The sequence below is a fragment of the Siphateles boraxobius genome, unplaced genomic scaffold (assembly GCF_051911475.1).
Source record: "Siphateles boraxobius isolate OS27281-9 unplaced genomic scaffold, OSU_SipBor_1 41, whole genome shotgun sequence".
Taxonomy (NCBI): Eukaryota; Metazoa; Chordata; class Actinopteri; order Cypriniformes; family Leuciscidae; genus Siphateles; species Siphateles boraxobius.
In genome coordinates this window covers 10,999,660-11,013,349 of record NW_027509042.1, presented here as the reverse complement: position 1 = coordinate 11,013,349, position 13,690 = coordinate 10,999,660, and the positions used below count along the sequence as shown (strand labels likewise).

The 13,690-nt window shown below is 39.4% G+C and overlaps 1 protein-coding gene across 4 annotated transcripts in view; it reads right to left on the bottom strand.

The window, feature by feature from the left end:
• dip2bb (disco-interacting protein 2 homolog Bb) overlaps positions 1-13,690 on the bottom strand; it is a 47,540-nt gene that overhangs the window by 11,208 nt on the left and 22,642 nt on the right. For 2 of the 4 annotated variants that reach the window (XM_077198360.1, XM_077198361.1), the window contains 14 exons: positions 13,531-13,650; positions 13,315-13,429; positions 13,098-13,237; positions 12,743-12,879; positions 12,569-12,649; positions 11,848-11,975; positions 11,634-11,748; positions 10,886-11,087; positions 10,650-10,762; positions 10,500-10,523; positions 10,297-10,377; positions 10,085-10,208; positions 6,393-6,514; positions 6,173-6,284 (listed from right to left, as the gene is read on the bottom strand). In XM_077198360.1, the coding sequence (XP_077054475.1) occupies positions 6,173-6,284; positions 6,393-6,514; positions 10,085-10,208; positions 10,297-10,377; positions 10,500-10,523; positions 10,650-10,762; positions 10,886-11,087; positions 11,634-11,748; positions 11,848-11,975; positions 12,569-12,649; positions 12,743-12,879; positions 13,098-13,237; positions 13,315-13,429; positions 13,531-13,650 (1,614 nt within the window). The remainder of the gene's footprint in view (positions 1-6,172; positions 6,285-6,392; positions 6,515-10,084; positions 10,209-10,296; positions 10,378-10,499; positions 10,524-10,649; positions 10,763-10,885; positions 11,088-11,633; positions 11,749-11,847; positions 11,976-12,568; positions 12,650-12,742; positions 12,880-13,097; positions 13,238-13,314; positions 13,430-13,530; positions 13,651-13,690) is intronic. The other 2 variants (XM_077198363.1, XM_077198364.1) reach the window with 1 other exon arrangement.

Here is a 13,690-nt window from a genome sequence, read left to right as displayed (position 1 = left end):
TTAAAATACTCGCCCCCCTCTCGTTTCCCACTGCGGCCCCTGCGAAGTGGAGGGTACCCCTCAGTGAGTCCCGTAAGAGGTTTGACTATTTTCGAGTAGTCACTCACGAACCTCCTATAGTACCCTGCGAAGCCTAAGAAAGCTCTTAACTCTTTCAAGTTGGTAGGTCTCGGCCAAGTCTTTAAAGCTTCGACCTTAACTGGGTCGGTCTTTACTCCGTCCTTTGAAACAACATGCCCCAAATACTTGACTGATGTCTGAAAGAAACGGCATTTTCAGGCGCTAGCTTTAACCCGTACTCCTTAAGCCGGTTTAGGACCTGTACCAACCGCGACTCATGTTCTTCTAAAGTCTTTGAAAAGACAATCAAGTCATCAATGAAAACTAAGACCTGCTTCCTATGGAGATCACCCATACACCGCTCCATTAACCTCTGGAATGTACTAGGCGCATTTGTGATTCCCTGAGGCATCCTATTGAATTCCCAGAAGCCTAGGGGACATACGAAAGCAGTCTTACACTTATCAGCTTCATCCATTTCGATCTGGTAGAATCCAGACTTCAGATCAAGTACCGAGAACCATTTGGAACCAGTAAGCACAGAAAAGACCTCCTCTAGATTAGGTAGCGCGTAAGCATCCTTAATCGTTTGAGAGTTCAACTTCCGAAAGTCGATGCAGAGCCGAACCGAACCATCTTTCTTCCGGACCACCACTATGGGCGAAGAAAAGGAAGACTCGGACTCGCGAATGACTCCGGCAGAAATCAATTCCTGAAGATGCTTTCGAACGGCATCGATGTCTTGAGGGTGAATTGGACGCGCCCTATGCTTAAAGGGTGTCTCATCTGTCAATCTAATCTGGTGCTTCACTTGACTTGTACAACCGAAGTCAAGATCATGCAAAGAGAAAACTTCAGGCATGGAATTTAGCCGGTTCGAAATTCGCTCTTTCCAATGTGAAGGCAAAGGAGAATCTCCAAAGACAAAGGTAAGGTTGGCAGAGGTAGGTGCTGATGACTCTACTCCGCAATAACTCTTGGTGCTCTCTATCACTTTCTCTACAGCGTGGATCTCTGCAAGTATAGCTTTAGGAGGAATCGTTATATCAGTCCGAGTGTCATTCTTAAGCAGAACTGACAGCTGGGAGGATCGTCTGGATGGCAAAGTGTGTACACAACTCGCCACCGAAAGACCGCTGAACGCTGGGGTTGAAGGCGGTTCAAGAGCTATCAATTTCTCTAAGCAAGGTTCCCGAAGCTGAACATAACCATTCAAGACTACTGTGTTCCCGGCAGGCACAACCTCGGGTATACTTCCCATCAACTTCACATGTCCTAACGGTTCACTGCCAGCTTGTCTCCATCTCGCTTCAAGAACTCTAAGCACTGCTTGATACCCGTGAAAGTCTGAACAAGGATTGTTCTGTTTCTCGTTGATACAGTGACCATAAAGCACATCCAATGAGTTGGTACCTACTAGAACTTGCGACAGACTCTTGAGATCCGGAACTACCAAAGCTAAGGTAGGGATTTCAACTTCTGCACCCACAAACTCTTTCGGAAACTTCAAGACCAACTCTATGTACCCTAGATATGGAACTGCTTGTCCATTGGCCCCTTCTACCTCTAGTAGGTTTCCCAATGACTTCAACGAATGATCAGACAGATGCGACTTGTAAAACGACTGAGGAATGGTAGTAACCTGAGATCCTGTGTCTAGGAGACAACTAACTTCTTTACCCCCAATAACAATCTGCGCTGTGCACTTTACTCCTACTAACCCCTCTGGCAGGTTCTTTAATGGTGATCTATTCTGGTTACTCGTGACGGCCGCTTGTCTATAACACTTAGGGCGGTTCAAATTACACCTCGTCTCTGTATGCCCCGCTACAGAGACGTCCCTTGGTTTAAAGACAAGGAAGAATTCCCTTGCAGAGATTCCCACTGGGCCTGCTGCTCTCTCAACTTACGACGCTTTTCTTCAACTCTCAAGGGGTTTGCTGGATTATCACAGGCAACAGCCAAATGACCATTCTCTCCGCATCGGAAGCAATATCCGGGACGAGGCCGATTGGTCATTGGTTGGGCCCTTCTAACATCTCGACCAGTATCTGTCTCTATTAAACTCTGAGGCGGAAAAACTCGAGGACTAGCAGTCACATGGGAGTGATCTCTAAAATTTCTCTGAGCAACATTCTGAGCTTGCAGTTCAGCTACCTGTCGTCGTAGGTTAGCGACTTCTAAGCTATCTGAATCTTCACGTTTTGCTTCTTGAGTCATGGAAACTCGCATAGCGGCTATCTGAGCACGCAACTCTTCCACTACTTTTCTCAAAGCATCAAATTCTGTTTTCTCAGAACATCCGCTCTGGCGTTTCTGATCTGAATTTCCACCTAAAGTAACAAGTTGGGCCTGGGCTTCTGCAAGTTGCTTTCTTAGAGAATCTGTTTCAGAACTACTAGCATTTGGTGCTTCATGAGAATACACTGCCACTTGCTGGGTGGCAGCTCGAGGTTTCGGGTAAACAACAGGAGTTTTTGGCAACCCAAGGTGCTTTTTCATTCTTTCTTCTTTGGAAGTACGTTTACTCTCTTCTGTTCGAATTAACACAACCAACTCAGCGAAAGTGAGTGGCTGGGCTCCGCTTTTCCCTAACTGAAGGCTGTCAATGAGACCATTGTCCCAACATCCCCTTACAAATTGCTTCAAAAGACAACGGTCATGATCTTTCTCCGCGATGCCTCCCCTCTTAATCGTTGAACTCAGAAGAACTTGCAACCGGTGTAAGAAATCTGATGACTTTTCACCTTGGTTCTGCAAGGTGCCCATAAACTTGGCCAACAGTTCGTCACCATCCTCTACAGAACCATACACTGATTCTAGCAACTCAAGGTACACCGCAGGCAAAGCGGGAGGTCGTACATGCTTCACTACGTCTGCGGCAGGGGACAACAAGCTATCTAGGATCCTACGTACTCTTTGCAAATCGGAAATAGCCGGATCACTTAGCAGGAGTTCTACACTTACTCGCCAGGTGTCAAAGTCAGGTTCATTTGGAGGACGCGGGCACCTCCCTGAGAAATTCCTAAGACGGACTGACGTTTGCTGTAACATCGTAGCATCAGCCGACTTCACTATGTGCTCTACAACCATCTTCTGAACACCTGGTGGGTCTACAATGTTCATGGGGAAACCAGAACGAGTAGTCACTGTAACACCATCAACGGTGGTTTCTGGAAAGGCCATAGGGCCCGTCTGTCTCTTGATTGGGTTTTTGAATTCTAAATCTCGCATTTCTACTGTTTCTGCTTTCCTAGAATCATCACAGCTCACATTTCGCACTCTCTCTGGAGTACAGTTGGTAGAGTGAACTTCCTGGAGTTCATTCAACTCCTCCTGAAACACATTTGAAAGAGGTTTCTCACTGGTCGTCTGGTTACGGACACTAGCCAAAGCTCGTACTTGGAACATGACGCTTGGATTCGAAAGACTTCCCAAAGTTATGGGTAACATTGGCGCTAAGTCCAGCATTGCAGAGCTGTGAGCATATTCTACAACGGCATGCTGATGGAACTCAGACGTTTGATCGTCAATTATCAAATTACGTTTAACCGAGCCATACCTTTGCAAGAAAATACTCAGCTCATCATCCGTTTCGGTCAACGTGAGACCTTTGACAAGAAGCGCATTTGCTACGTCCACACTCTCTCTCTCAATGATTTCCATCGTCACAATGTAAGATCAACACTCTGAGAAACTTTCGGTTACTAATTAGCTCGTTTCCTACTACTATCCTTGTTGCTAAGCAACAGTCTCCTGGCTGGCTCGCCAACTTTCTGTAACCCGTGTCGTGGCAAGTGTGTTACCCTCACTCTCCTCAGTAAAAGACACAGAGGGAAGTGAAAGAAGACACTGCTTCAATCTATGGACCAGCGATCAGAAGACCAGAATTCGCTCAAGAGACTGTGTTAGCAGCAAAGAAGCACAGGGACACACTGTTTGAGTTAGAAAAACAGGTACGATATATCTAAAAGGAATAACAAGCAATTAAGACAAAAAAAAAAAAGAAAATGTTCAAAAAGACAATAAAATTAAATTATTACCACATCACATAAAAGAAAATAAACCAGAAATAAATAAACTCTTATTTGAATCCTAATTGTAACCTTTTATTCTTTCTTTTTATCTACTATAATTTATACTTTCTATTTAGTTTTAAATCTAATTTCACCTAATTAGCTTTTATTTTGGTATAAGTAAGATATAAGGTTTCTTTAGTTATTTGAATTATTCCTAATTTGACTTATTTATATTAAGAATACTTTTCTCCTCTGGTCTGATTTAAATGTAACTTTTCAATTTCAACCTTTCAAATTACCTTTCAGTTCACTCTTATTACCCAAAAATAGAAATTATGAACACTTAATAGACAAATCAAAAGAAATAAATCACAATAGAATTGAAACAAAATAACAAGAAAATAAATCACCGTCCAATTATCTCAGTGTTCACAGAAATCTCAATGTGATATGAGATTTTATCTCAGTTCTCAGCTCCAGTTCGATGTTCCTTCACGAGATCCTTCTTCCGCAACTCAAGTTAACTCACAGTTCAATAGCAACAGGAAGAGAAAACCTGTACTCAATCCTACCACAATATTCACACAGTTCGATTCGCAGTTCGATCCTTATTTGGGCATGGCTCGCCAGTTCCTGCTTGCACCAACTCTCGAACTTTCGCTGTGAAGCAGGGACATCTCACGTGCAGCTTTCTCGATTCTCGTTCAGCATCCAAACTCAGCAAATAGAAAATATCAGACAAAACCAAAAGAAAATCCAGAAAGGATATAAAAAGAAATGGAAAGCCCAAGGGGGGGGGGGGAAGAAAAAAACCCAACCAAGAGTACTTCTAATATCAATTAGAAAAAGTTCGCGGCAGCTCTCTCAGCTTTAGGCCCGTACTTCAATGCACGTACAAAAGCTAGTTTCACTTTTACTCAAAATCAATCAATCACAGCATCAAGTTCTGTTTCTATTTCTCAAAATCTTTATGTTCTATATCTCTAAATCTCTCTAAACAAACTACTAGCTCGCTCAGTCTAATTCTTTCTCTTCTCAGATCGCGCTCAGTGCTTCTTTCTCGGTGCTTCTCTCGGAAAAAAAAAAGATCATTGCATCATCTCTCGACTCCGATGACTCCACCCACTAAGGCGGCCAACTCTGATTCGTCTATTAGGACCAATCATTGTCTCATTTAATCAAATCACTCTTCTCTAATTTATGTATTCTTGATTTCTCTTTTCTTTACAGATATTTAATAAAATAACTGTTTATTCACATAAGTGTCAGTTTCTTTCTTTTCTATTTCAAAAAATAAAACATCTTTAGTAACCTGGGTTACACCGGAATCATTCACCCACTCTATTGGAAACAGTTGTTGGGCCGATTGGGCGGGCCGTACATCTTCCATGTGCAAATAAGGACACTGATAAAGCGGTATGTCTGATTATGAATGCGATGACTCAATTGATTAATCTGATACACAGAAGGCAATGACATAGACTGAAAATTCAAAGAAGAATTGACAAAAAAGTAACTATGCCTTCATTCTTTCTGTTAAACTGATGTGTGTCATTTGTTCAGAGATTGTAGTGCTTATTTATAAACGTAATGAAAATATTATTAGACATTTGGCATTTTCATACAGACCAATTAGCTCTGCAAAGTTATAATAGTGATTTGTTGATATTTCTAATAATAATTTATCAAAACATATTTGATTTGTTAATGATAGTTGTTGTTACTAGTCTCTAATGATACGATTTTTTCTGAGTTTGTTGTCATAGGGTTATATTTTTTTAAAACATTTCTGACATGACAAATCAAGACATATATTTTCCTTGCATGCTTTGTGTGAGACCGGATAAAAAGTTTACATGTTATGTTATTTTATGTAACATTGAGACTTGTTAGTGCTTAAAGTGACTACTGTGGTGGTAAGTCTGTTGTTGGACAAACTGTTACACAAAACTAAAAGTTGTTTCAATGAAAGAGCAAACCCTGATCCAATATAGATGCTACAGATGACTTTAACCTATTATTATATGAACAAAGTACAGTATGTTCTGCAATCTGCACAGTAGCTATATGGAAAATTGATTGTTGTATGTTACCTGTGTCTATTATGATGGGCCATGTTTTTATGTTGACTGTAGCTGCTGCTTCTTTAGATCTGAGAATCTTCGTTAAAACCTGAGTAGTGAGAATGCAAGCAGCCTTGCTGACCTGAGGAAACCAGGAGAGAGATGCAAAAAAAGTTAACAAAGCTACCAAGCAGTTAAAGGAAAACACACACAAATAAAGATGTTTAATAGATGCAACACAGAGACTTACATCGATAATCATGCGGACAGTGGGCAGAGTGGCTGAGAGGTTCTGCGGGTGTGGAGGCCTCACGGTGACAGGAATACAACCAGCATACAAACAGCCATAAAATGCTGCGATCAGATCTATACCTGCACATACAGACAATTCATATGCAATAAAAATTTTTAATGCACATTTATTTATTTATGCCAAAACAGTCAAAAATAAGTTTTTATGCTCATTTTTCTCTATTTTATATATATATAATAAGTGTTATTTTAGTATTTTATATATATATATATATATATATATATATATATATATATATATATAATATTGATTCATATTTTGCTCTTATTGATATATTTTTAGTTTTCTTTTATACTTTGTATTTTTTTTGTATTTCCATTTAGCTTTAATTTTTTGTTTCAGCTTTACTATTAGTAATTTTAGTACTTCAGCTAAAACTTATTCATCTCAGTTATTTAAAATTTTCATTTCATTTAAGTTTTATGAATTTTTTCCAATTTATTTAAAAATTCAATTAATTTATTTCAGCTTAATTTCAATTACTGCAAAAAAAAATTATAATAGTATTAATAGTTTAATAAAATAGTAATAACAATATCAACACTGTTTTTTGCCTTTAAAGGGATAGTTAAGTCCATGAAAGTTAAATCACCATTTACTCACCCTGGTGTTATTCTAATGCAGTATGCCATTCTTTCTTTTTCGGACCACAAAATGAGAAATAAAATAAATGTCTCACTCTTGCTCGTACATATAATTCTGTATCTATCTCCTGTGGGGTTCCTCAAGGGTCCATTCTGGGGCCATTACTCTTTAATCTGTACATACTTCCACTCTGTAAAATAATTAGGAAATATAAAATTCCTTTTCATTTCTATGCTGAGAATTCTCAGCTGTACCTTCCACTAAAATCTAGAGACTTTGTGCAGCCTCTCATGGACTGTCTTGAGGATATTAAATGCTGGATGGCAAATAATTTCCTCCGGCTTAAACCGAAAACCAGAAAACCGAGGTGACCATCTTTGGTATCTCCAAAACCAGAAACTCTATCTCTAGTTACTTACAGGTGCTTGTCATATAAATAGAATATCATCAAAAAGTTGATTTATCTCAAGAATTCAACTTAACAGGTGAAACTAATATATTATATATATCTAAGTCCACTAAAGGAGGGAGGGCGTTCTCGCATTTAGCTCCTAAACTCTGGAATAGCCTTCATGATATTGTACGAGACTCAGACTCGCTGTCCCAGTTTAAAACTAGATTAAAGACGCATCTATTTAACCAAGCATTCACTTAATGCTTAACCTTTGATACTACTGCTGAATCAGTTCGAATGCATTAACATTATGAACATCAGCTATGCTAATTATTTCCCATCTGCCTTTCTGCTGTTATCTCGGGACGCTAGTCCCGAGGTAAATAGCGTTCGTCAGCTCCAGTTTGTATCCAGCCTCTCACGGAGACTTCAGATGCCCCAACGCCTGTGAAGAGACGACTCGACGCCTGTGAAGAGACGACTCAAAGCCGACTCATTAACTAACTGTATTTTTCTATGTACATTTCCGAAATGCAATTTCTGTAAAGCTGCTTTGAGACAATGTGTATTGTGAAAAGCGCTATACAAATAAATTTGAATTGAATTGAATTGAATATAGACTCATTACATGCAAAGTGAGATATTTCAAGCCTTTATTTGTTATAATTTTGATGATTATGGCTTACAGCTTATGAAACCCACAAAATCAAAATCCCAGAAAATTAGAATATTACATGAAATCACACAGTAATTACACAGGAATACCATGGTCATTGAACCAGGTTTTGGTTATTTTGGCAGTGTTGGCGGGTGCAAATCCTGCTGGAAAATGAAGGAAACATGAAGTGCTCTGAAAATGTCCTGGTAGATGGCTGCGTTGACTCTGGATTCAATAAAGCACAGTGGACCAAAGTCCTCTTTTCTGATGAGAGCAAATTTTGCATCTCATTTGGAAACCAAGGTCCCAGAGTCTGGAGGAAGAACGGAGAGGCACACAATGCAAGATGCTTGAAGTCCAGTGTGAAGTTTCCACAGTCTGTGTTGGTTTGGGGAGCCATGTCATTGGCTGGAGTTGGTCTACTGTGCTGTCCACTCAACGCAGCCGTCTACCAGGACATTTTCAGAGCACTTCATGCTTCCTTCAGCAGACAAGTTTTATGGAGATGCTTCCTTCATTTTCCAGCAGGATTTGCACTTGCCCACACTGCCAAAATAACCAAAACCTGGTTCAATGACCATGTTATTCCTGTGTAATTACTGTGTGATTTCATGTAATATTCTAATTTTCTGGGATTTTGATTTGTGGGTTTCATAAGCTGTAAGCCATAATCATCAAAATTATAACAAATAAAGGCTTGAAATATCTCACTTTGCATGTAATGAGTCTATATAATATATTAGTTTCACCTCTTAAGTTGAATTCTTGAAATAAATCAACTTTTTGATGATATTCTAATTATATGACTAGCACCTGTAGATAATCTCACTCCATATGTTAAGTCACATGCAAAAAATGTAGGTGTTATCTTTGACTCTGAGCTTTGTCTTGAAAAACAATTAAGCTCAGTTGTGAAAAACAACTACAATCAATTGAGAATCATTTCTAGACTTAAATCGACACTTTCCTTTCAAGACTTGGAAAAGTTATTCATGCATTTATTACATCACGGCGAGACTATTGTAATTCTTTATACCATCGTCTTCCTTAATCTTAATTGGCACGTTTACAGATGTTTCAGAATACAGCAGTTAGACTGTTAACTAGTGCAAAAAAAGTGATCATATCAGTCCAATTTTAACTTCCCTTCACTGGCTTCAATTCAATTCAAGATTTTGCAAGAAGTTTTTAAAGCTCTTAACAGACAAGCCCCATCTTACATCTCTGATCTATCTGAACTCAGCTCTTAAGTCCCTCAGATTGGCCAATAAAGCTTTCCTATATGTCCCACGGTCACGTCTTAAATTGAACAGAGCCTTTGCAGTTGCTGCTCCACGGTTATAGAATAAGTTGGCACCTAACATTATGAATGTTCCTTCTATTTCTGTTTTTAAATCTAGACTTAAGAAGCATCTTTACACTTTAGCCTTTCCTGATTTAAATGTGCTCTATAAATAAAATTTACTTACTTACTTACTATAATGGCAGTGAATAGCGACCAGCATCAAGCTTTTTTAAAAAAAGCAAAAGTATCACAGAATGATCCCATGCGACACATGTAATATATTCCAAGTGATCTGTGGGTATACGATAGGGTTTTTTGAAAAATAAACAGAAATGTAATGTATTATTTAACAAAAATCATTAGCCATTGGTCTTCTGTGCACGACTGCACGTTCATGAGATTCTGTTAGCGCAAAAGTTTACTTCGACTCGCCCAGAAAGAGCAGACAAGTTGTGAGAAATCAAGATTAACAAAAATGCATGAGTGGGACATTCTTTTGTGGTTCGAAAAGCATTAGCACAACACCAGGAGTAAAAGATGACTTAATTTTCATTAGAAGGTTTCATTTTAAAGTCACCTATATGTTAATGAGAAAAAGCACTTTTCTGTAAATACCAATGACTTTGCTGTTCACTCCTATATACAGTTTTTAACTGTCCAGTTCTTAAATAACAGTCTTAAAAAAAGACATAGTGTGTGTGATTTACCAGGTGGATACAAAAGCACCACATTCTCTCCAATGTTAATACCACTTCTCTCCATGAGAGCAGCAGCAATCTTCTCAGCTCTTTTATGAAGCTGAACACATGTAGCTGTACACACTGCCACTCCCTAGAGAGAGAAAGAGAAAACACATTATCCTATAGGAATATGTTTATTCCTTCCACTATTTGTTTGGAATGTATGAGTGTTTTTTTACCTTGGCATTTAAAAGTACATAAAGCGTATGGTCAGGATCAGTTTGTGCTCTCCACTGTAAAGCCTCTGTAAGGAACTGATGCTAAGAAAAAGGCAAGACAGACAGTTTATCAACAATAACTTCAAACATATAACATTAATAACACATTAAATTAATGTCATGCCTGTGACATGTGATTGTGCCATAATGATCACAGTGCTTACCATCATTGTAGGCCACATACACAGCTGCATCCACACGGAAGCATTAAAATACCACACAGTGCAATTCAAATAGACTGCTTAAAATAATCTGTCTGCATTATTTATTTCCTGCAATACGGCCTAACAATACAATGCAAAATCTGAGTCTACCTTCCTGACCAGGTCTTGGTCTTCTATGAGTCCCAGATCTCTGCCTGCAGCCTGCGCAATTCTTTTCCCAGCAACCAAATTACCCACCATGATGGATGCAGGGCCGACACCGACTATGAAAGACATAACAGGACAGAACACTGTGAGAAAAATATCACACCCATCAGATTTTTTTTACCTCCGGATTTGAAGGTTCTCTCAACTCCAAGATCTCCATTTAATCCCTGCATACACACCTGGTTGTTTTTGACGTGGTTTGGGCATGTTGGTAACGCAGGTGTGGGGGCACATGAGGATGTTGCAGGGGTGCAGCGCCCCCTCCAGGAAGAGTTGCTTGGTGTCTGAGATGTGAATGCCCCCCAGGGGAGTTTTGGGCAGGGTGTTAGCAGGAACCAGTGCAAGACAATACAATCCCACCTGATGAATACTGTCAATTGCCTGTAGTCGAGAAACAATATACAAAACCACCAACAAATAAATAAAGCATACATAAAGGATTATCAAACATTTGTGTGTTAAACTAAACAATTAAATAAATGTTGTATATAAGAAAATAAGCCACTCAACACTGTGAATTTTCCACAACATGGTAAAGTCAATAGCACATATTGGCAGTACAGTCATAGGTGTGTGTATATGAAGAGTTCAGATTCAAAAGCCTCTAAGTCCGCCTAACGTTTTTCGTTAATATTAACATTTTTATCATGTATAGGTTTCTACCTAAGTATCAACATTCTGAATGGGCTGAGGCTGGGATTTTTAGTGAGTTTGAAGTGAAAGTATTTGATAAACGTATACTATGTGCGGAGAGCATTCACTCAATATTATTATCTAATTTTTTGACATAGGTGGCTTTTAGAGGCTTTTGCATTGGAGGTCTTCATATATTGGCTAATGTACCTGAGCTTTAAGATGGTACATCCGATCAGATTTAAAAGTATAAAACAGTCTATTTTATAATTACTGCATTAAATATGTCTGTACCTGCAGCACCCGACTCATCCACTGGAAGCTGTCTTCTTCACTGGCATCAGGCCTTTGCTCAGCTACGATTACTATCCTCTCATCATAGAACACAGTCACTGAGAACACAGCAATTCTACAAAACACACACCCACACATCAGATTAATATCTGTTCTCATTAAAACAAAGGTTAAGACTAAATTTCGTTCTGTATATTCAAAGGGGAACCCTCACCTGCCTCTGTACACAGTTTTGACTGGTTCCACCGCTAATGCTGTCGCTACTAGATCGTCAGCATTGTGACGACGACCACTAACCATTAGCAATCCCTCATTCTTACCCACCACAAATATCAGACTACCCTGCGGGAGGAGGAGAGATGAAAAATAGATTTTGACTAGGGCTATCAAATTTTTTTTATCACAATTAATCACACCCTTTTTATTGTGAAATTAAGAATAGACCATTCATCTTGTTTAACACTTTCATTTTAGAACATGAATTTTTTTTTTTTTTTCAGAATTCACTGTGTATAGTTTGTGGACAATGCAACAGCAAAGAGATTGTTTTCTTTTTAGACAAGTCAAGTTGCATTACCGAACAGGATCACATGTTCGATCATACTCTGTGTTTTAAAGCAAAACACACACTGGAATGAATAATTCACTGAAAATGCAACATGACTCTCTATCCTCTCTGCCATCTCTGATGTAATCAGCATGGTTTACTTTACATTAGTGCTGTTTTGGACTGATTGTTTGAATGATTGTTTGAATAAATTCGCTTACTGGATTATTGGACTGAAAACTTTCACAGAGTTCAGCGACTTAAAATGATCTGATTGCAAACGGAGAAGCGAAATCAGTTTAATCACGTGTTAACCTTGACAGCCCTGATATTAACACATAAAAAAATGGCATTGTCCCACTCTTGTTTTCCTCTTTCACACTCTTACCGGTCCAACAAAACCCAGCAATCCCGACCGCACAAATGGGATTTCACCAATAGGAGCACCACTAGCGTTGACTGGGATCACCTGTGAGATACCATAAAAATATGTTTATGGTGTGCAATTCAGTACAAAGTTTTATCATTGTCTGTGTATGAGAGTGTTAAGTTGATCGCCAACCTCAAAGGTGTTTTTAGTGACTCCAGACAGGCCGTAGTACATGGTTCCACCAGCACGAGAGTTCACAACGATCTCTCCGATCTCATCCGTCTTACACAGCATGGGCGGCCCATCCGGTTTCACAATGCACATCAATGCTAAAGCACACATAAACACACATGCTGACTTCAGGCATGCACATATGACCATAAGATATTTTAAACTTTGATAGCATGGTATTATGAACTGATTTTTATCTCTGTGAGTGTCAATACCATAGTATTACCATAGTCTATACACACCCAAGGTAATATCATATTCTTTTTCCTAAGTGTAGACATGTGAATTACACACAAACAATTCAACAAACACACACCTCCAGGCATAACATGTCCCACATCCTGGACTGTGAGAGCAGAGTTCTTGTCTTCAGTGTTGACCCGGATGACCCCATGACTCAGCCCAGTCATGGAGAGGATGGCTCTCGCTGGAAGAGGTGCACCGGGGACCCCAGGCCTGGAGAAACTTCACACAATCAGGGAACAAATACTAATACGTTTCTTTTAAAATGGGATCGTCTAAAAGTGATATACCTGCGAATGGCAACCGTCATGGCCTCAGGTGATGTAGCACACGGGCAGATGACCTCTGGTTTCAAACCATAAGCCTGGAATACGTTCAAAAATGCATCACATGACGAAACCGACCCTGAGCCAGAAAGAGATACAGAGAGAAATCGTTAAATATAAATATTAAATGAAAATCATCCCCCGTGAAGTCTCTGCAGGAGGCCTGTTAGCGTAACTCACAAGGATTGGCTCCATCAGCAACAATTAGCATGCGCAAGGAGGCCAGACTGGTGTCTCTCTGATCTCGGTGAGCCATCATCGCCCAGTGCAGGTCACGACACTTCACCAAGGCAATACGTGCTGTAGAAACACAGACATTTATCATATCCGAACAAATGTG